General features: G+C 37.4%; 1 protein-coding gene across 2 annotated transcripts in view; it reads left to right on the forward strand.

Moving 5' to 3' along the window:
* The window catches only part of TRIO (trio Rho guanine nucleotide exchange factor), a 247989-nt gene that overhangs the window by 160476 nt on the left and 65199 nt on the right, over positions 1 to 22314 (forward strand). For both annotated transcript variants that reach the window (XM_027663760.1, XM_027663761.1), the window contains exons 28-34: positions 426 to 518; positions 2634 to 2745; positions 4668 to 4858; positions 8232 to 8333; positions 10406 to 10548; positions 11174 to 11273; positions 19379 to 19622. In XM_027663760.1, coding sequence (XP_027519561.1) covers positions 426 to 518; positions 2634 to 2745; positions 4668 to 4858; positions 8232 to 8333; positions 10406 to 10548; positions 11174 to 11273; positions 19379 to 19622 — 985 coding nt within the window. The remainder of the gene's footprint in view (positions 1 to 425; positions 519 to 2633; positions 2746 to 4667; positions 4859 to 8231; positions 8334 to 10405; positions 10549 to 11173; positions 11274 to 19378; positions 19623 to 22314) is intronic.

Below are 22314 nucleotides of genomic sequence, written 5' to 3' on the forward strand. Positions count from 1 at the left end.
CTTTGGCTGTCGGCAGTTAAACTACCAGGGGATGCTGAGAAACCTCCACCTCAGTCTTTCTCTCAAAATCCTGACTCTTCCCTGGAACACTGAAATTTAGGGTTTTTTCTCTTTTGCGAGTAACAAAAGTAGTACAGATTTTAATGTGTTTAAAAAAGGTGTTGCCACGTGTTTTATATCCCTAATGAAATGTTTCACAGTTGCTCTTGGAGGTGATAATCTTCTGTTTGTATGAAATGAGCAGACAGATGTACAGCGTTACTATTCACTGTGTCTGGAATATCTGGTTCTGCTGGTTTTGTTTTGGTTTTTTTTTGTTAAAATAGAATTTGAACTTAATGTATATTATTGCTTAGCCCTCAAAGCAGTCTGTATCTGAGTGTTGGTGCTTACAGTCCTCAAATATTGTTTTTTTTTTAATGTAGGAGATACAACAACGACATGGACTGGCCAACTCTATCTCCTCTTACCTTATCAAACCTGTCCAAAGGATAACAAAATACCAGCTTCTTTTAAAGGTCAGTGTTAATTGAAAGTTCTTAATCTGATTCTGCTGTTCTTAAGAAGGCAAAGCTCTTGCTGAAGCAGAAGGGCTGTACTACTGTGTACTCTGAGACTACAGCATCCTGGGCAGCCTCAAATGTTGCTGCAATATTTCTTAGTAGACCACTGAAAATGAAAGAAGGCATAAACAAGCAACATTTTTGTCCAGATTTCTGTAAATCAAAAATATACCTTTCTCCTAATGTTTACTTAGGAAAATATAATTTGCATTTCCAGAGTAAAAAAGTAATTTATGGCTGTACAGATGCATTTTTATAGTGGTTTCTACAACAAATTTTGGAAATACATTAGCTATGCTGATGGTAGTAAGTACTGTAAAATAGATATAATTTAATATATTCATATATAAAACTATAATATAAAATATAAGATATATAAATATACGTATATATAGAAGTATTTATATACACACACTGAGTACCTGTAGAGTTGTTGCGCAAACAGTTGTTGTTTGTAATGTTGACTGGAAATGTCAAGTAAATAGTAGCTGCTAAAATAAACAAAACTTTTTGAAACCTGTAGTTAAAACTTTCAGTGGACAGATGTCTTCTCAACTGAGCAGGAGCGTTCTTGAACTGTACTTGGTCTCTGTTAGGTGACATTGCTTGTTTTGTTACAGCTGCCTAAAAAAGCACTCTTAACTGATCTGTGTCTCCCCTTTTTACTTGAAAACAGCCACGCATGATTGCCTTTGAAATTTCTGAAAAACGTTAGAGGCTGTTTCAGGTCAGGTTGGGTGGAAACAAGTCTGTCACTTTTGACTGTTCTCTTGCAAAGAGTTGCAACTCAATCAAGTTATAACTTACAGAAATAGTCTAGGCTGTGTGCTGTTTTGGAATTTTTGAGGTATTAATTCCAACAATTTTTTTTTTTTAAAGATAAGTATGCCTTAGCCTGCTACATTATTGAAGTGATGGGATAGATCACTTTCACCACTGTTTGCGGAGTCAGATGGCTTTGCTGCATAGTAAAATGGATTTATTTGGTGGTCTCTGGGTTTTCTTTCCTTTTTTTTCTTTTTTCTATTTTTTTTTTAACCTGTAAGAAGAGAGACATAAAACATGGAGGATTGAGAGCCCAAAACTTGAATGATAGCTGAAACATTTTATATTTCTGGAAGTTCTGCTTGTTTTTCCCAGTAGTATTGAAGCTGCTCATCTTCTGTGCCTCTGAGGGATATTTAATTACTCGCACTGTTCTGAGCAGTTGTCATGCAAAATTTAAGTGTGATCATGTAGTGTTTTGCTGTGATAGTGGTATTGGCAGTTAAATAAAAATGATGTAATGATGATAAGAGTAGGAATCACATGGCTTTCCCTTTAAAAAGGAAAAAGGAATTTAACCTAAGGGGATAAATTAAGTGGGCTGTTTGAATAATAGAAGGAACAGAATATGCCCTTTTGGTTACATAAGCTACATATTATCTTGATACTGTTCAAATGCTTAAAGGCTGTGAGGAAATTTGAATATCAGCTCAGGCGCTGTTATGTTAAATCTGTGAGATGTTGAATGGGCAGAGAACTGTATGCCTTAAATTCCACTACAACACTTCAGCATGTTCCATTCTCTAACTTCTGTCCATTAGTTAATGCTTGTTTGTATTAAAAAGATTTGTCTGTAGGTTGCTTTTAACTGTGTGAATACAGAATAGAGTCATTTATGGAATACTTTGAATAAAACAATGTAAATCCTCTTATCAGCAGTAGTACAGAGCCAGGTCTTTGATGCAGTGGAGCAATGACTGACATGGGAGGTGGGAGGGGTCCTTTTGTGCTCTCCTGCTTACTACCATCTTCATGACTTGGCAACTGTGTTGTTTCGGGCCTTGATGTAGCACAGCATCTGATAACTGTGTCTGTGCTTATCAGAATAAAAAATGTTCCCTAATGTAACTTCTGAAGATTTCTGATTAAGCAGATAATCCTGTTTAAATTAGAAGTGGTTAACTGAAAGCTTGGGCTGCTGCTTGAAGAACTGTTAGAAGTACTTGTTAGAAGTACTGTTTGGTTGTCTGTTGTATTAGTGGAGAAATGCATGATAGAGTCCTCTTGTCTGCTTGTCTTTTGCAGGAGCTGCTCACGTGCTGTGAAGAAGGTAAAGGTGAGATTAAGGATGGCCTGGAGGTGATGCTTAGTGTGCCAAAGCGAGCCAATGATGCCATGCACCTCAGCATGCTGGAAGGTAGGAGTCAAGCTACCTTTCCAATTTCATTGTATGCTGCAGATTAACTTCGTTTAAGAACATGAATATACTCTTATCTCTGGGTTTGTATTTTTCATACCTATTTTTTGGAGGTATATAAAATGCAAGCTTATTTAGGAAATTAATTGTTACAGACAGCTTTGTTAATTTTTTAGGTGTTCTTTCATCCTGATCTATAGCTGTGCAGATTTGAAAAATAGTAAGCTAACAAAGTATTCCACTACTTACCCAAAATGCAATAAGGGGCTGGTCAGATATGATAGCTTTGGATACATTTTCCAATCAGTATGCTTGGTATCTTTGTAAGAGGCATGTAAGTGTATTAGAGATGATTTATGTATCAACTAATTGTCTCCAAGAAGTTTGTCTTTTTCACATGTTTGCTGCCTGTTTCATAACAGACTTCTGGCTGAAATGCAATGTATCTTCTGGCAGTAAAATGTCAGCATAAGCCAAGTTAGCCCAAGCCTTAGCCAGCAAAATCATGTTCATGGCAGACAGTGGAGGTTGGATGTAATTGCTTCTATGTGCTTAGAACAACTTTCTGCCAAAATGTGTTTTGTAATAGGCATATTATCATGTATGATGGTGCCATCATACAGTTAGTAATAAAAGTCATTTTCTTTGGCATTTAATTTTTTTGAGATTCAAGCAAGGACACCTTACCCTGCAGTTGCTGTATAAAGCTTATAAGTGCTTTTAGTCAATATTCCTTTTCTTCCTCTCTGTGTTCTAGTAGTAAAATGCAGCTTGTCATGAAATGTCCAGTATTGTGCTAGTTACAATAAAACCCATCTTGGTTCGACATGTGATCCTTGATCATGTGTGTCTCAAAATCACCTCTGTTCCTTGATTTTAAACAATAGGGTTGTTGGTCAGTTTACAGGATTGGTTCCAAATGCTTTGTTCAGGAGATGGTTTTAGTGCAAATGCTGACCAGCTTTGATAGTAATCTTTTAACACTGGGAGTACAACTCTGGAGAATATCCTAATCTTTTACAGAAGTTGGTTTTATAACAAATCATGCATGTATTGTTGAGTCATCCCAGAAATATAGAGAGTGAGCACATTTCCTCTTTATATCTCTGGAGGATTTTGAATGAATGTCCGGATAGAACTTGCCTCTGATTCTCTCCATACTATTACCGTATTGAGACCAGTGAGAACTGAAAAGCTGTATTTATTTAAAATACAGTTTAGTACCATTCGGAAGCATATGGTAGACCAGTTTTTGTTATACTGCAACTCTAAAGCTGTGTATTAAACTGAGAGAACATGGTACCACTACAGTGGAAGTAAAACTCTTGGTATTCTCAGTCTTCATCTTTTTTTCATTATGGCTCAAGATAAGTGATCGAGGTGCTAATTTCTTTATTGTGGATCAATTCTGGAGTGACCAATGGCAGACTGATCGCTTGCCAACAGCTCCAAGCTACCATGTGTTTTCATCACCAACTTGAACGTGTGTGCATGCTTGTTGTGTACATGGTAGGGAAGGTGTACCTCCAGAAAAAGTGGCATTTGGGAGCTTGCCATTGCAAGAAGAACCTGATGTGCTCTGTGTGTCCTACAGTGTCAGAAAACTTATAAAAGAAATCATTTTAATCATGCAAGAGGTTACTAGAAGATGTCGTTTGTTGGTAAAATACTGCCAGAAGAGTTGATTAACTTAGCAGTTGGATCTCTAAATTTAGAAGTAGACTTGAGCTACAGAGTTACATCTAGTATATTGCAGTGTTGAAATCAGTCTTGTTTTTAGTATTGCTTCCTTGGAATCCCATCCTTCTGCATGTTGTATTGGGGGGAAAAATGATATCGCTAAATAAACAGGAGCTGTGCTTTTTAATTTCTTTGTATTACTAACTTTTCATGCTGAACCATTACTCTCCCTCTGTTTCTAGGTTTTGATGAAAATATAGAATCTCAGGGAGAGCTCATCCTTCAAGAATCCTTCCAAGTGTGGGACCCAAAAACTCTCATTCGAAAGGGAAGAGAGAGGCACCTTTTCCTTTTTGAGATGTCCTTGGTTTTCAGTAAAGAAGTAAAGGACTCAAGTGGAAGGAGCAAATACATTTACAAGAGCAAACTGTTTGTAAGTATGGGAGAACAAGTGATCATATTTACAAAACTGTCTAGACTAGGCTCTGACTAAGCTTAGATGATTTAAATATGCCTGAAGAATTTGAACAACTATTACAGTGCACTGGAAGAATAACCTTGGAATGTACAGAGACTGAATCTTGTAACTCTGCTACTTCATCTTGCTTTTGAGGAGAAAAAGAGTAGGGTCAAAGCAGCTGCTGAAGGATACTTCAGCAATCTTGGTGTGTCAGATCAAAGGAAAATCAATATTGGGCTGGACTGATTTGTCTTAATTGTGTATGTAGTTTACTGGTTCTTTAAGGCTTATTTGTATAAAGCAGAAGGATGGAAGGACTTGACAAGCTGCCTTCACCTTTCTTGTTTACTATTGCTGTTGTAGTAGTATTGACATTACGGATTCAGTTTAGTGGATATTCTACACGTACTGATTGGGAAAGGCAAGAACTTTGTTTTGGAAAAGTTCATTCTGGAATGTTCATTCTGTCTGCTGAGACCAGTAGTCTTACAATAAAGTTCTATAAATAAAGTTACAGTACTTATGATCTACTGAAAGGATGTAAAGGTGGAAATGTTTTTCCTCCCATCTAAAGAAAAATAATTCAAAAAAACCCCAACCTCTACTCTTGCTTTCCTTATCTGTAGCATGTATGCTTTACAAAATGTGTCCCTGGAATTCATATCCTTTCACTCTCATTGGATAACTTGGGTGAGAGCAGTATTCATACTCCATAACTTTAGATAGCCAAATGGCAAGACAGTCTCCCTCAGCTTGCTCTGCATCTGTCGGAGGCAAGATTAGCTTTTATTCCAAACAGTTCAGAACAAGTATTTGAAGTTACTTTCCTTCTTAGAATCACACTCTAGAAAACATTGTTCTTCTGTTGATCCTATTGGGATATATGACTGAGTCTACATAGTATAAATACTGAGTCTTTTCTCTGTGCATCTGCTCCTTTTCCTTCGTTCATTCCCACTTCCCACTTCTGTATCTGAACTGGTAAAGCAGGTTGGTCAGGGAAACCTTCTCTTTTTCCATATCACTTTGCATATTCTGTCACTTGATTTCCAACTCTTGCTTTTCTTCCTGATGCAAGATAGCTAGCGGGTAACACAGCTGCAGCTGTTTTGTTGAGCACACCTTTCTTTGGTGCTCTAAAGAACTGAAATACAAAAAAATGCCGGTGTACTGTAGGCTAACAACAGCTGCCAAGGAATTAGGTGGGAGAAGAGACAGCTGAAAAATCAGTCCTGTAAGCTTGCCATGTCAGTTCCTCTGGCAGGAATTTAGTAATAGCCTTAGGTCCTAAGGAAGCTGAATGAAATCTTGAAGACTCTCATTGTGCCTAATTTTTAAAATACAAGGCTTCTTTTTGTTTTCATATTCTATTTTGGCAAAATATCCTGTAGTGCAGCTTACTATTACAGCAGTTCTTATAGTTTTGTTCTTTAGAAAGGGCATTCATGCAGGTGTTGATAGCATGCATGTTGATTTGAGCTAAAGATCTTTTTTGCACGCTATCCTGTGTCCTGCTTGTGGAATGTGGTTTTACAAAAGTGAGGTTCTTCTCTTTGCTTTGGGCATGAAGACCAGCAGAGTTTCCTGAGCACATGATACTCAATGACATGATCTGTTTAAGAGAAAGAATGTGTTACTGAACTCCTTTGGCAAGAGATTTAGTGTCCAAAGGCAAATGCCTAAGAAGGACTGTGGGAGCAAGGCAAACAGGTTTTACTTTGACAGAAAACTTTCCCAGTCACCAGTAACTGGCTGTTTGGGAGCTTCATCACTTCAATGTGGTTTCGATGCATTCAGAAACCCACAACGATTTCTCTTCTGTGAACTTGTCCTTGGACTGCGTGCGGACTTTCAGCATTTACAGTGTCCTTTGCTGAGAGCTGTATTGCTCAACTACATACTGGGCACAGGCAAGCCTCCTTGTGTTGGGTTTTGCACCTGACTCCCTCCCACTAGTTTCACTTGATGCTGTACCAGTATTGAGAGGGACAGTGAACAACCCATGTCGGCTTTACCACTCCTTGCTGTACAGACCTCTACTGCATTGTCCCTCAGTGGTCCCTTGTAAAATTAATATCTACAAGTGTACCAAGCTTCTAAATTTGCTAGGCTTTAAAAAATAAACAATACTAAAAATTGTACTTTCTTGCCTATTCAGACTTTGTGTTGAGCAGCATGGTAGAGTGTATTTTTTTGGAATTGCATAATGTAATGTTGCATTAAGTATTTTAAAAGCTCTTTAACACACAGAAGAGTTGTTGGTGAGTCAAGTTTAAAACAAATCACAGGCTTTTAAGTATTTCAGTGAAGAAGAGTTCATTCTACCAAAAAGAGATGACAAAGCTGAAAGGGTGGATGTGTTGGTTTGGGGTTTTTTTTAGAAGAAATAATTTAAAAAAACCCAACAAAAACCCCACCTACCAAAACAGAAGACAACCAAGATGGCATCCAAGTGATGCAGGAAAAAAATTACCTTTACTCAGGTACTGCATATCCAACATCTCTTGTGATGAACTGTGTACATACTGTGATCATTTGTATGAGGGGAAAAATACAGCTTCCAGTCAAGTAAAAATACTTAGCAGCTGTTTGAGAGTGAGAGTTCTTGTAGTCTGAGCTTTATTTCTTAGTTTGCAATTTTTTTGGAGCAGAGCCTATATGAATTGTTTAACTGGAAACCAATTCACATGAGTGAGATGTTGTTCCACTCAGAAAGTGAAAACATTTTGGATGATAACTAGCTGTTAAGGTCTGATATTAGAACATTCCCAAAGACTGATTATTAATATAGTTGTCTCACAAAATTCTCCAGGGAACCTGCATTTCTGAATTATTTTGTCTGTTTCAGAGGGAAGGAAACACACTGGGAAAGGCTCATTTTACAGGAAAGAGATCAAAGTTTTAGGAGATATCAAGAGAATTCTTAAGTGTATCTTACCTGAGAGAAAACATAAAAATCAGTAAATAGTGAGTGTTTCCCAGTGGAAGTCAACAGGGAGAGAAGCCAAAACTTATTTTTTGCAAAACACCTTTTTTAGAGTTATAAGGCTTTTACAGTAAATGTCAAGTCCAAAAACTAAAATAAGCAGTTTGGTATTCAGATTATAAATGCTATTGTTTATTGTTACTTTCTAGAAAAAACTTAAGTTTGCAGTTCTTCCTTTTTTGAAGAGACCTCACCACTGCTACCAGAATAAAGGATTCTCTCTAGCATATGAGTTAGCTTTAAGCTTCTGAAAGTCTCTTTAAATAGCAGAGATCAATTTTTTAGAATATTAGCATGCCTTTGTGGCTTCTGAGAAAACAAACAAATTTGTTTGTCCTAACAAATTTTTCTTAATTCCAGACTTCTGAACTGGGTGTCACAGAACATGTAGAAGGAGATCCCTGCAAGTTTGCTCTGTGGGTTGGAAGGACACCAACTTCAGATAACAAAATTGTTCTAAAGGTAATTTAAACAGATGTGCTTGTACACTCTATACCAAGTCTTGTAGTTGTTGTTGATACTTGGGAAGGCAACAAGTGGTGACTTTTCCTGCTTTGAGAGGGACAGCTACTGATAGATAAATTTCTTTGTGGTGGTGTATATATATATAAGTCAGGTGGCCTGATGGCAGAGGGGAGTCTGTGTAGTCTGCTGAAAGATTAAAAAAAACTTGCTTTCACAAATTGTAGGAGGGAGATGTTTGATGCCATGAACCTCTATAGCTTGAAGGCTTCAGCAATTAGCTGACAGGGCAACTGATGCCACATAGAAATGATGGCGTCAATGTTATGTTTCACACTCAAGTCATTGCTGCTTGTTGGTGATGCTGTTTTTCAGGACCCATATTTTTATGCAGAAAATAAACACTGCAAAAGATTTTTATGTTTTTCTGAAGCTACTTGACTTTAGATGAAAGTGCATACAATGCCTATAAATTTTGCGTCTGGACAAGTTACAGGTGTCAGTAGTGCTCTTTGTCTAGCTAGGAGAATGGCTGAATCAATTTTTCCTGTGATTATGGTATGTAGCCTGGGACTACTTTTCAACTGGAGGACATTTTTGAAATACCATAAGCAGTGCATGGGTAATTTGACATATTTTGAGGAATGTGTCTGCTTTGAAATTTTTCTTTCGTTATCTGTTAAGTGTGTTGAGCCGAAACAAAGTTCATCTTCCCTTTTACAGGTTAATACACCTATTATTAAAGTTGTTCATGATTTCACGTATATTTTTAGTGAATACTCAATAATGCCACTTAAAAATGGCCCATTAAGAAACGCTTACATTAGTTTTTGGCAGCAGTCAATGAATCAAAGAAATTAAATGTGACGCTAATAAATACTAGAATTTTTTTAGTCTTATTACTCCATAATTTTACAGACAGTACTTTGAAGCCTGAAATAATCCTCCCAGAGTAGAGCAGAGTAAGGGATTTTATTTAAGTGCTCTCTGCATAAGATCACTTCAAGGTGTTCTTATTTGGTGCTTTACTTAGAGCATAGAATATTTAGGTAACTTGTATGATATTAAGCTCTTCAACAATTTTGTTGACGTTTTTGTTTGTTTGTTTTTGAAGGTTGGAAACAAGCACTTCCTTAGCTCATTAGTTTTGAAAAAAATTCCATGAAAAACAAAATATTTTTTAAAAATCATGTTTAGCTTCTTTTCCTAAATGTTCTTCTTGTAAAAGAAAAAAAAATTCTTTTTCCTACCTGTTCACCCATTCCTACAACTTTCTCCATCCCTTTGGAATCCCTGGTTATTAAATAGTTATGGTATATTAAGTACTTATAGTGTATTTGAAGCCAATTACATCAGGAGACAGCAATTAAGAGAAGTAAGAAATTTATATATAATAACTTCTTTAGATCTGCAATAATGTTTATATTTAATAGCATTTCAGGTGTAGGGTTAAATTGGATTAAACAATCAGATTACAAGTTGGCCAGGGGGATATCAAGTCATTTCTGGAGTATGTCAAAAAATAGATATGTTGCAGGCAGTTATTGAAATACAGTCCCTAAATTAGCTTTTTACCTCGAGATATGTATCAAAAAGTGGGAGGAGTAATAAATGAAATGTGTTGTAGATGTGTTGCAGTAAAAGTTAATTTTTCTTTCAGTAAGATTAGATAAATATATCAAGTTAGAACTGACCTAAAATGTAGTAGGAGTTTAAAATACGAATGTTCAAGGTGTTATTACTGGAATTCTTGAAGTAAATTAACCCACCCTGTCTAACATGAGATGCATACAGGGCTTCAGTCTTCAAGTTATAAAAATGGACTCTAATTTTAAGTTAAAATGTTTTTTAAAAGAACAATATTCATAGTGTTCAGAAGTGTAAAGTAGTGTTGATGATTCAAAGTGAAGACAACTAGCTAGAATTTCCTTTTCTCTGTTCAGGTTTTTAAATATTATTCACAAAGTTATTCCTTATACCTTCCTCTTTCTGTTTATTAGCTGACTATATGTGTGGATCTTCTCTGCTATAATAGTCCATTGTGGGGGTTTTCTTTCTTTTGCATATCAAAGGCATCTAGTATAGAGAATAAACAGGACTGGATCAAACACATCCGTGAAGTGATACAAGAAAGGACCATTCATCTGAAAGGAGCATTGAAAGAGCCGATCCACATCCCCAAAACTGCACCAACAACAAAACAGAAAGGAAGAAGGTAAGTAGTATTTCAAATAATCAGAGATCTCTACGTACACAACAGCACTCTTTCTTCTGTAGTGTTGAATTTCTAATGACTTTCAGTGAATTGGACAAAAGCGAGAGTAATTTTGTCCAGCTTTATCTTATCATTAATTTACATTTTCCTGCAATGCTGAATTTATTGAGATTTCTGCTCTGAAGAGTCGCTGCCTTGTGTACATTCAGCCATTACAAAAGGGATTTAGAACTGCAGTTCAGGATAGGTGTACATTTTGGATTTTTGCAGTTCTGTGTATGTTATTCAGGTCCTTGGTTTTCCTTTCATGAAGCTTGAAATATGTGACTGAGCGTCCTGCTTGCTAGCTTTGGCTAAGTGTTTGTGCAAGTTTCTTGCCGTAGTCCTGGCTGATTGGTTGTTGCCTTAATTCTACGTGATGTAGACCTTGAGCAAATGAATCTGTTCTCTTACAGCCCTGAACAAAGTATTAAGTACTGAATATTTGATTCTTGCATCAGTTGGTTTATTTGGTGTCTGTTGCTGCTTTGTCTAGGACTGTCTCACTTCTTCAGAGTTCCAAGTAGGGAACTAACATGTTACAAACACAGTACTACTGTTGTAATGAAAACTGAATTATTTGCAGAGACGGCGAGGACCTGGACAGTCAGGGAGATGGTAGCAGCCAGCCTGATACTATTTCAATTGCCTCACGAACCTCACAGAACACACTAGACAGCGATAAGGTAAGTTGCCCAGATATTGCTCTATTCTGAGAGCAAATGATTAATCTCTTAGTGTGAGTTAGCACCCGAGATTAGTTTTTCGTACCTTCAGATAGGAGGCATGGAAGTATTCAATCTCTTAAAAATAGCTGTCTGCAATAGAGAAAATACACTGATACCATGGAGAAGCAAGGGTGATAGTTTAAATCTAATGGATCATGAAGAAATATGTTTGTTCCAAACTGAAATCATTTTGGTCCCCTCTGATTTGACCCAATTTAAAAGGAAGTTTTATTTTCCATAAAATTTGATACTGATGCACAGAATTTTTCTTCATGTTAGTCTCAACCTTTCTGAAAGCATGCCATCTGCTTTTTGCATTAGCTTGAGGCTGGTGACTGCCATAGTTTCTGTTGTGAAGGAAAACTACTCCTCAATGTTCATGGGTTAGAGATTAAGTGTTCACTTTCTGCATGAAAGCTGATAGAAATCACCCAAGAGTAACCTGCAGCCTTGTTGTATGATACTAGTGCTAGTGTTTCCTTTCCTCCATCTCTGCCTAAAGATTCTGGCTGGGTTATACCATGAAGATTCACAGCCAGAGTTTCTCCTGGGTAGAAGAAAGATACGCACCAAAAGAATAAAAATTCTTCTGAAACGTGTATATTACTTGTCATTAAAATAAAATTTCTGGCAAGTGAGAAGTGTTAGGACCCTGGAGAGAGGTAGAGACGGATAATAGAAGTTTATCAAGCGGAAGGATGAATTAAAACATTGAGGCTGCCTAGCAAATTACTTGTAAATGTGGTTAGGGATTTCTGGCTTATTGCCTTCTTGGGTAAAATTGTTCTGATAAGCCATTCAAACTATGCAGATAAATAATCAGTATTTTACAGGGTAGCGAAGTGAATAGGTTTTCAGGGTAACATTTTGACCATTCCCATCGTCACCTAAACTTAGTGAGTTTTCTATATTTTTTCATGTGACTCAAACTCTGTAGTTTGATTTTCCCATGTAAAGAAGCAGACGGAAGAAAGTCTGCTTGTATTTGTCAAAAATAGCCTGTTTTGACGTTGTGCATTTGTACTGAAGTTGTTCTGTAGTTGTGATGATTGCTTCTTCTAAAGATATCTGTGAGAAAAATGGTTGGTTAGAGAAAAAAATTTTTTGATAACTTTTGTTTTGCTATTTTATTCTTTGCATTCTTACTTGCCTTTTTTGTGATTTACAAAAATTGTGCTTTTTATGCTAACAAACAGTTTAGTTCATTTTTTTCTATGTTCTTAAGAGTTTAGGTAGTCTGTCACACTGAGAAGGAAGACATGCTCTCTCTGATTTCCCTGATTGTTGGCTGAGAGGTCAGACTGTGTGCGTGCAGCCTGGCTGGATTGTGCTTCAGTTCAAATGGAGGTGGTGCAATCCATCCCTGCCATGCAGAGCCATCACCCTTCTTCAGTTGTTTGTGATGTACTGTTTACTGGGGTGAATAGCATGGATTGTCTTCTGTTGCCCTTCATGGTAATATTTCGTATCATGTGAGAATTGCTAAGAAAGTTGGCCATGTAAAATGCCCTCAGGATTGTTTTCCAATCTGACATGAGGAGGAGTCTTACCAACAACCTGTTCAACAGGAGTAATAAGTTAAAAGAAGGAGAAAGGGAAGGAAGGAGAGATGGAGAATGCTTTTCAATATTTTCCTGAAAAATTAAATTTTAAATGTGACTGTTTTTAAAGTATTTTGGAGTTCTCACATTGGTGTTTAAAGTTTTTGTTAGACTTTTCTTTGACAAGAAAGACAAGCAGAAGATTCCCTGGAAATTACTTATGCCGTGTACTGTATGTCTAAAGAAGGAATTTATTAGTTGTGCACTTATAAAAGTGCGTGAGTTAGCAGGGTAGCTTTGTTTAATGTTTCTCTTATATGTTTTGGTTTGCTAAATACATTAAGAGGAGAAAATTTTTAATCTGTTTAAAAATACAAAATAAAAATTAGTAAGGAAGAGTAACATGCAGAAGGCCAGAGGAATCTGTAGGGTATTTTAACACTGTTACTGAGCTTGAAATAATCTTTCACTTTGTATGTTGAAAATTCCTGCAGTCCATTTGAGGTTTAAAAGCCACTGTTTTCTCAGCCTAGAAGGCTAGAAGTATGTATGGAAGTCTTACAGAGATGGAGTAAAACAGTTTTACGGATGTTAGGTGCTGTTGGTGTTGTTAGCCAGAGGAAGCAGTGGAACACCTCGGTCGAATTTGGAGTACGTCCCAAACTAAAATGGGAATCCAAATCAAGTAACATTAAGAATATCATGTAATTGAAAGTAGTATTAATCAAGCGGTAAAAATGTTTAACTCTGTATTACTTATTATGCTTTTGCTGAACATTTTTCTGTTTATGTGTATCCACTCGAGATTAAGAAAAGACAACAAATATCAAATATGTCACAGTAATCAACAGCTAAATAAAACCATTCTTTTATTTCCTCCAATTATATATTTAGACAGTTAGTTCTTTTAAAATAAATATTTTGGTTAGAAGTGCTAAGCTATTATACAGGGAGAATATCAAGAGTGAAATCCTTTATCCAGCAGTCAATACTGTTTCTCACCTCCTCAGAGATATACTTTGAAAGAATTAAAAATCCTTAGCCTTGGTAATAAGAGGCTGAATATTGTCCAGATGAGTTTCTTTCCTTGCATCCTGTTTTCTGACATAATTGGAATTGCTGTAACAACAGAGAATAACTTCATAATTAGCTTTTTTCTTCTCCACTCTTGCTTTTTAGGCTAGAATTGTAACTTCTGATTGTTGGCTCCACTGTTGCAGTACTGCTTTTCAGTAATGACTGGGATGATGCAGTAGACCATATGTTTATAAAGCTGACATCCTTCCTAGCTTCATGTCATCTGAAAGCTGTATTGGAAGTTAGAATTAGAATTCAGAATAATCTTGGCAAATTAGTGGGAGAAATTAATTGGCAAAATACCACAATTTAATAGGAACATGTTTGAGCTAATGCAAATAGGTGGAAATAGTTAAATACTAATAAAAACAGTGAGAGTCCAGAATGGTTTTTGAGAGGATGATTGAGAAGCTATAGAGGCTCACAAGCTGTTTATTGTTTTAACAGTGTGATGTTATTGGGAGGGGCAAGGGAAGCAGCAATGTATTGACTTGTAGAAATAGGATGCTGAGCTGCAGGACAGGAGTCCTCATTCCTTACTCAGCACTCGTAAGGCTGTTAGAGGCTGCGTCTGGTTTTGAGTTCAGATTTTTAGGAAATCAGTGGTCCATTTGAAGTATTCTAGGGGAAAGAAGAAAAAGATTAATTAGACGTGTACCAAACATGACTTACAAAGCAAGATAAAGAGTTAGGACTAATAAGTCTAAAGAAAAAAAGGCAGGAAAAACTTCAGGTCTTTAAGTGTGCAAAACCACACAGTGTTACAGAACAGTCTTTTACCTGTATTTTCAGTGAATGAGATGAAATCAAAGGACTTATTTTTAAAAAGATAACAAAAATATTTTTAAGTGTATGCAGATATGAAATCCTAGAGCAGAGTACTTGTGAAGCCTTGGAAATCTCCATGACTGGAGTGCTTTGAGGATAGTTTGGATAAATGTTAATGATTCACACAGCTGTAGTTGATCATGTTCTAAGGGAAGAAAGTGAATTAGGTAACTTAAGGTCCCTTTCCAGCCTATTTTTATTATCATGGGATGTATCTTCATTTTGCAAGACATGTTAAATACATCCATAGCACTGACCCATCTTGACGTATTAGAAGGTATAATGGAGTCCTGAGTGAAATACAAAATTTTTCAGAGAGAAATTTCTACTCCATCAAAGCGTCTCAGTTTTCTGCAGGAGTGCTCTTACTGTACCCTAGTCAGTAAAACTTTGCTTTTCACCTTTCGTAGTATTTCTTTAGTGCATGTTCTGTAGCTGAGTAGCCAGCATTTTAGGTGGCTAACAAGTAAAAGAGATTCTTGCCCCATTCATTTGGTCTTTCAATAGTTCCTAGCCTCAGAGCTTCATCTGATTTTTAACGTGGTCTTTTGAACTTGATCCAGTGCATAGGAAATTAAATGGGGAGGCCGAAGGAAACAATATAGGTCTGGTAGGGTTTTTTCATGCTTGTATTCAGTGATTTGGTAGAAATGTGAAATAAACCAAACTAGCATTTTGGTAGCTGAGAAGATGAGAGGCTTTTAGAAGAACTGTCATAGCTTGTTATCCTGAATAGTAGGAATCATGCTAGCTGCTGTGGGTGGTCAGTGGAGCAATATTTTATTTTTAACAAATTGTCTTTTGTGCCCAGCTGGTAACACTTTGTACTACTGTCAATGTGAAGTTGTATTTCATTTTCGTGCTTCTTTAAGCTTGTGTGTAGTTCTTTGGAAAACAGAAAAAGGACTGAAGCAGCAGGAGACAACCAAGTATTTCATTCTGCCAGCTGAGTCTGCAGAAGAGAAAAGGCTCCCATCAGTAGAAAAAATATTTGTAAAAAAGCAGACATGGCTCTGAGTATGCACCTCTTTTCAGAGTCAGAAACCAAATCTGGGCAGCTACCTAGTCAAAGCAGAATGCTCTTTATTTGAGGCAGAAGTTTTGCTCCGTCCCATTTCTTTTCTCCCACAATGCACTTGTTTCTATTTTAAAAGGGCATTAAAGATTTTCACGCTTGAAATAATTTAGAAATCTTGTTAGCTTCTCTTTGCTTTCCCTTCTCCTTGATGTAAAATTACCATGGTATATTAAATTTAATTTGCAGTCCTAAGAGGAGGTAATATGGCCTGATGTAAAGGCTCTTTTGTCTGGTCAGAAGTGATCTTCACAGATAGTGGTAGCAGATGAACTCTTAATGTGGTATCCCTGACTTGAGCAAACCTATGCTAAGAATGTACTCAGTCAGTGAGTGTGTGTGCGTGTTTGTATCATTTGGGATTTTTTTTCTCTCTGCAATCCACAGTGATTAAAAGGCCCCAGAGGTGAACGTAAGTGGTTAAGGTTAATTTCAGCAACAGCAAGACACTATGTCCTGTGATAAGCTGTTTCATTAAACCTTGCACCTTTTTTAATCTGCATTTCTGTTTCTGTCTGGCTTTTATTTTCTCGTCTTGTGTCTGTCTCTTCAGTTTCCATGTTTCAGACATAGCATCATTTATTTTTATCATGCATGATTAATTCAGTTTACATAAAGGGTTTCTTGAGAAGGATGGATAAAGTATATAAAGCCTTTGTTCAGCCTAAATTTGGATTTAGTTGGTTTGTAACTCTTTTCCCTTCAGTGCGAGTCAGTCTCCCATTTCTACTGTGCCTCTTGCTGTTCCCTCCAGCTAACCTAGGGAGCCTTGCCAAAGCTGTCCAACAACAGCTGTTGAGCAACGAGCTTAATCACAGACACTCCTTGCTGTCCAACTGCATTTAATCAGTGAGAAAGATGAAATTGCTTTCAGAAAGTGTGTTATGGAGAGAAAACGAGCAATGAAACAAAGAGGAAAGCAGTTTCCTTACCGCTGCTGCAGCAGGGAGAAAGAACAGTTGTTAACCCAAAGGAAGGGAAAATTAGTAAATGCTGTTTTGGTCAGATGTCCAAAATTATGTCTATGTGTGCTGGGTGGAGAAGTCATTGTTTTTGGTGTGTCAGGCAGTAGTGGAGACATCCTGCACTAAGTTGAATCTGGCAGCTACCATGTTTGAGCATGGTGTGGACCTAACTACTACATGCAAGAAGTGTGTTGCACGCTGTACTGAAGTGTGCACTGTGATTGAATATTGAATTTCAGTGGAATACCAACTAGCTAGGATATCTGATTCCCACACAGTCTGAAAAACTAGGAATTTTTTGTACTTTAATAGTTTCTGATATGGCAGAAATGACAGCCTGTTTGCTTTTTTCTTTAGCTTAACATTATATAAAATACTCAGAGAACATAAAATCTGAGATCTTTTTTGTTGTTTTATTAGGGGAAGGGGAAGGAAGAACATATATATTACCAAAACATGTGGCCATCACATCAGTCACAAAATACATTTCCTATTTGTAGGAAGAGAAGATTGGGAAAGCAAACAGAACCAAAGATATGTTTTTGTAGGTATTTAGGAGAAAATACAAGGATGCAGTTTCTGGAGAATATCAGCTTGTTACTGTCTTGGTGCTTGCACTGGTTGGGATAAGGACCTCCTGAGAAAAATTTGGTCTGCACTGGACACCTTGTGAAGTCATACTTCATCAACTTTTTTGTTAGTCTCCGTCAGGCATACAGATGGTTTCAATTGTTTCTGAGTTTGTCTGAAGAAGGCTGTAACATAAATCAGTACCAGAAAACCAGGGAAAGCTCTTTATTTTTCCCTTTTGACAATAGTTTTGCATCTACTAAAATCTAAGACACTGGAGTGTAAGGGAACAGGAAACATTTTAATGAGAGAGGAGGTAGCATGTTTTGAAGATGTAACCCCTCCATAATCTGGGTATTGGGTCTGTCCGGAGAGGCAGAGTAGAAGCAATGTGATTAATTTTTAGCCTGGATATAAATGGGTACAACCTGATTTATCTTCCTTAAACACTAGATGTACGAGGGTTTTCTGCCCTTCTTGGCCCCAGCATTCCCCCAAGAAAACTCTTCCCTCTTTGTAAGCACACACAAGCAAGGTTAGCTGGTGAGATTAGCAGGCAGATACCATGGGAAAACTCTGGAGTTACTGCAGCCTGTCTGCTAGGAGTTATGTCCTGTCATTTGTTGCAGACTTGAGGTAGAGAAGGTTGGAATTATCCTTTGATTCTTACTGGGATTTTGCTGGTTTTGTCATTCTTGCTTGATAACAAATAGCGTTATCCTAGAAAAGTTCCTATCCAGTGTTTCCGTTCCAGGCTTGTGAGGAAAACTAATAAATAAGAAACAATGCAATTTCTTATCTCCTTTTTCTAAAGCTCTTGAGATGTAGCTGGCAGCCCTGCAAGAGCCTAAACATAACAGTTAAAACCAGCGTGGCAGGAACTGTGCAGAATGTTGGTGTAGCTCATGCTTCTATACTTGCTGCAGCTAGAACTCTCGCAGGGTATTTTGTCCTCCTTTGTCAGCATAGAGCATTGCAGGATTACCTCATGTAATGAATTGAACGAGTTTGCTGGCTTGGTTCAAAATTACTGAATTCACAGAAGTTGAATACCATCTGAGATCTGGTATGAGTATTGCACTGAAGCAGTCTGAGCAATAGAAATATTCTCATATAAATAGCTGAAGTAGCCTGGAATGCCATTGCTGTATGGAAGGAGAAGGGATTCCAGGACTGCTTGCTTAAGTTGGATGGGTGCTTTGGCACTGAGCAATCTTGGGAACTTTGGAAAGTTTTGATAATTTTCATTTCACATCAAAGCAGACGAAACAATCAAAGAGAGGAAACTTAAACTTAGGCAAAGTTATTCTAATGAAGTGTTTAGAAGAGGGGGAGGAAAACCCTGAGCTTGCATGCTTTTAATTCAAGCTTGCGCAGTTTTATTTGGAGAACCAACAAAAATGTGAAAGTTGTAAGCCCACGTGAATTTTCTACCAAATAGTTAAGTATTTGGGAATCTTATGTGAAGAATTTTATGCTGATTTTTATAATTGTGTATGGTGTATTCTGAATGATTTTGTGCCCTGTATGTGTAAACCGTGAGTTGAGTAGGGTGGGAATAAGGGAATAAGTAGGTTCATTCAAAAAAAGTCCCTCTTTCTGTCTTCAATTTACAAGATAACAAAGCTTATGAGTGACTGTATTCAGTAATGTCCGGCCTTTTTGTTGCAAATTATGACACATAAAATATATTCTGAAGTGCCTTCTACTTCAGCTCATGGGATAAGGAGCAGTCTAGCAAGAAAAACCGCTTAAATCCTCCGCCCAGCACTGTCACAACCAGTGTGCTTTGAACAATAGGCAGAGACAAACAGAGTTAGAAATCTGTTCTAAAACGCCAGAACTGCCTGATTTTGAAATGATCTCTTCTTGATGTGGAAAGTCCCAGAAGCCTGCTGTCTCATCCAAAATACAAATCCTGCCAGGAGTCCTAAATAGGTAACGGTGCGTGACGGATGGTTTGATAACGAGCATTCATCTGGCTTCTCCTTGTTTTTCCCCTCACAGTTGTCTGGTGGGTGCGAGCTGACAGTGGTAATCCACGACTTCACCGCCTGCAATAGTAATGAGCTGACAATCCGCCGTGGGCAGACAGTGGAGGTCCTGGAGAGGCCCCATGACAAGCCTGACTGGTGTCTGGTCCGAACCACAGATCGGTCCCCAGCTGCAGAAGGCCTGGTCCCCTGTGGGTCCCTCTGCATCGCTCACTCTCGCAGTAGTATGGAGATGGAGGGGATTTTTAACCACAAAGGTAAGAAATTATGGAAACAAAATCTAGTCATCAGCAGCGTGAGTTTTGGGAAACGGGGAGAAAAACTTTGGTGGTTTTGGACTGTCTTGGTTTCAGCTACCGTGCTGTCTATTCCAAGAATAAAGCAGTTGGCAGTTCTCAGTCTTAGGTGAAAATGTGGCTTAAGATAGGGAAGAGATTTAAGCAAATTATATCTTGGTGAAGAGTTATATATCAGATAGAGCTGCAATGATAGGAAAATCTATACCTGACACATGCTGAAAGAAGGGAGGGAAGGAAATCTCCAGCATGGTTATCAGTGGTTCCTGAGAAACTCTGCAGTAAGAAGTCATGACAAGATCAGGTTCAGCAATGGAAAAAGTAAATAGATTCATCCATATGGCCTGCCACAGGTATTTTACTTAACCGAGTTTTTCAGAGTAGCAGTGGCATACTCATCCGTTTTTCTCAGAGGAGCTCTGAAATATTACTTTGGTTCTTTTCAGATACATGAAAGAATATTCTTCTGAAGGGTGCAAGAAAAATCTTACGATTCTTTTGAAAGTTTTTAAGGATCTAGTGTGCTGTAGTCCTTTGGCTCTCTAAACTCCCCAGGCTCACAGAGTAGATTGTCAGTAGAGAAAATACTTGCTTGCTTCATTTGCAACTACTTAAGTTTGCAGACTGTGAACAGAAAGAAATGTGAATTAAAAAAAAAAACAAACAAAAAACCAAAACCACACATCAGAAAATAGTTCACTAGAAGGCATTTCATCACATGCTGCTTCAAAAAGTTTGCTATTGCAAGTAACAAGATTAGCAGACAGGTAGTGCTGGGAAAAATTTGTTTTCCAGCACACAAAATTCAGATTTTGTAGAGTTTTTCATAGATATAACCACATTTTTTTTGATTATTTGGTCCATTCCAGCCATTACAATTTTTCCCAGGTTTTTTTCAGACACTGTATAAATATTCTTGACTAAAACAGGAACAAGTCTGTGTTTCTTACATTAGGGGCATGCACAGCAGGAACTTCCTGAATGCAGGGTGATTGAGGGGGGAGGGGGAGCTTGAAGGATTGAGCTGTATAGTTGTAATACTTCCTCATCCTCTTGTGTCCTGTAACAATTTGGATAAGGAAAGCTTGCAGATGTTCTCATGATAAAATTGGAAAATGTAGTTAGGTATCACTAAAACTTTTCTTCCTTTGACTAGGGAGTGAAATCATGGAAATATCAACATTATTTATTTTTAACTACACTCACAGAATTGATAAAACCAATGTCCTTTGGAGCTAAGGGACTTCACCTTTGAATGCAGAGAATTTCATTAGGAGAGGCAGATTGTACTGGACAATACATATATTATATGAAGTACATTGAGCCTGTCAGACTCCTGAGAGACAGACAGACCTAATTTTGTGTTTGAGACGTTACTTTTATAACCAAACCAGTGCACATAACCTGTACTGCTTTTTTTTTTTTCTTTAGCATTTGTTTGGGGAGAATGGGGCAGAGCATTTTGAAGATACTTTACTTGGTTTAACATGGTACTTTGAAATAAAGAGCATTAATTAATTATATTAATCACGGAGAGTGAAGAAGAAGAGAAAGCTCTTGCTAGAATGAGCATGATTTGCAGGGTTGAATGCAGCCTCAGAAGTGCCTTCTGTCACTGCCACAGGCTTCCTGCGGGATATTATGGTATGCCTTCTAAACCCCAGCTGATAAGAAGCAGCTGCTGATTGTTTATTCCCACATTAGTGGGTGTCAGGCTTTAAGAGATGGATGTTTAATTTGTAAAGTTTCCCGTGTGTGTGACTTCAGTCAGTGTGAACCGTCTTGAACATGCAAACTATTATAATGTTAAATAATCTGGTGGGGGGGAGGAGGAGGTACTTGAAACCACTGGATATGTTTCACTTTGGTCTCTACCTCAACTTTCTACTGCTTGAAAGAGTTTGATAATCTTCATTTTACAGAGGGATTACAAAAATTAAGCAAAACCAGTGGAGTGCTTTGATTTTATTTTTCCCCCTATAGTGAAAAGTACCTCAGACAATCCCACAAACCAATTATTCATCTCAAGTACTGCATTTGATTAAAGGTCTTTAAATGAAGCATTGGGGAATATCCTAATCAGAAGAATAGAAAAAAACAATTAGATGAACTTCTCAGAATTGTTCATTGTGGGCATTGATTGAGGTAGGAATTCCTAAAAAAACAAAACAAAACAAATCCTGTAACAAAGGACAAGTGAATGACTTATTTAAGGCAGTCCATGTTCTTGGGTGGATAACTTAATGTATGTCCTAGATTTCTAGTACTTGATTCTGTAGCTTCAGTCTTTTTAATACAGTTTTTTTTTCCTTTTTTAACCATAATTCAGTAAAACTTTCAGAGTTTTTGAGAGATTGGACAAATTAGGATATTACCCCCTGGAATTTTTAGGTCTGAAAATACACATCATATGTGAGACTCACAGTGTGAGCATCAGGTCGGAGTAATTTTTTACAGTTCATGGGCAGAGCCACATGCAGTAGACATGAGTCTGGAATTTTTGCATGTCTAAGGTCACAAGCTGTTGTGAGAGGCTGAGGGAGAGAGATTTTATGTATTATTGCAAGGGAAAGAAGGTGATCACCGTTCAGAAGTGGTGGGGTTGGCTACTTGGATGTTGCGTCCTTAGCCTGTACAGATGTCTTGTTGAATA

Source organism: Corapipo altera, unplaced genomic scaffold (assembly GCF_003945725.1).
Source record: "Corapipo altera isolate COAL_440 unplaced genomic scaffold, ASM394572v1 73, whole genome shotgun sequence".
Lineage (NCBI taxonomy): Eukaryota > Metazoa > Chordata > Aves > Passeriformes > Pipridae > Corapipo > Corapipo altera.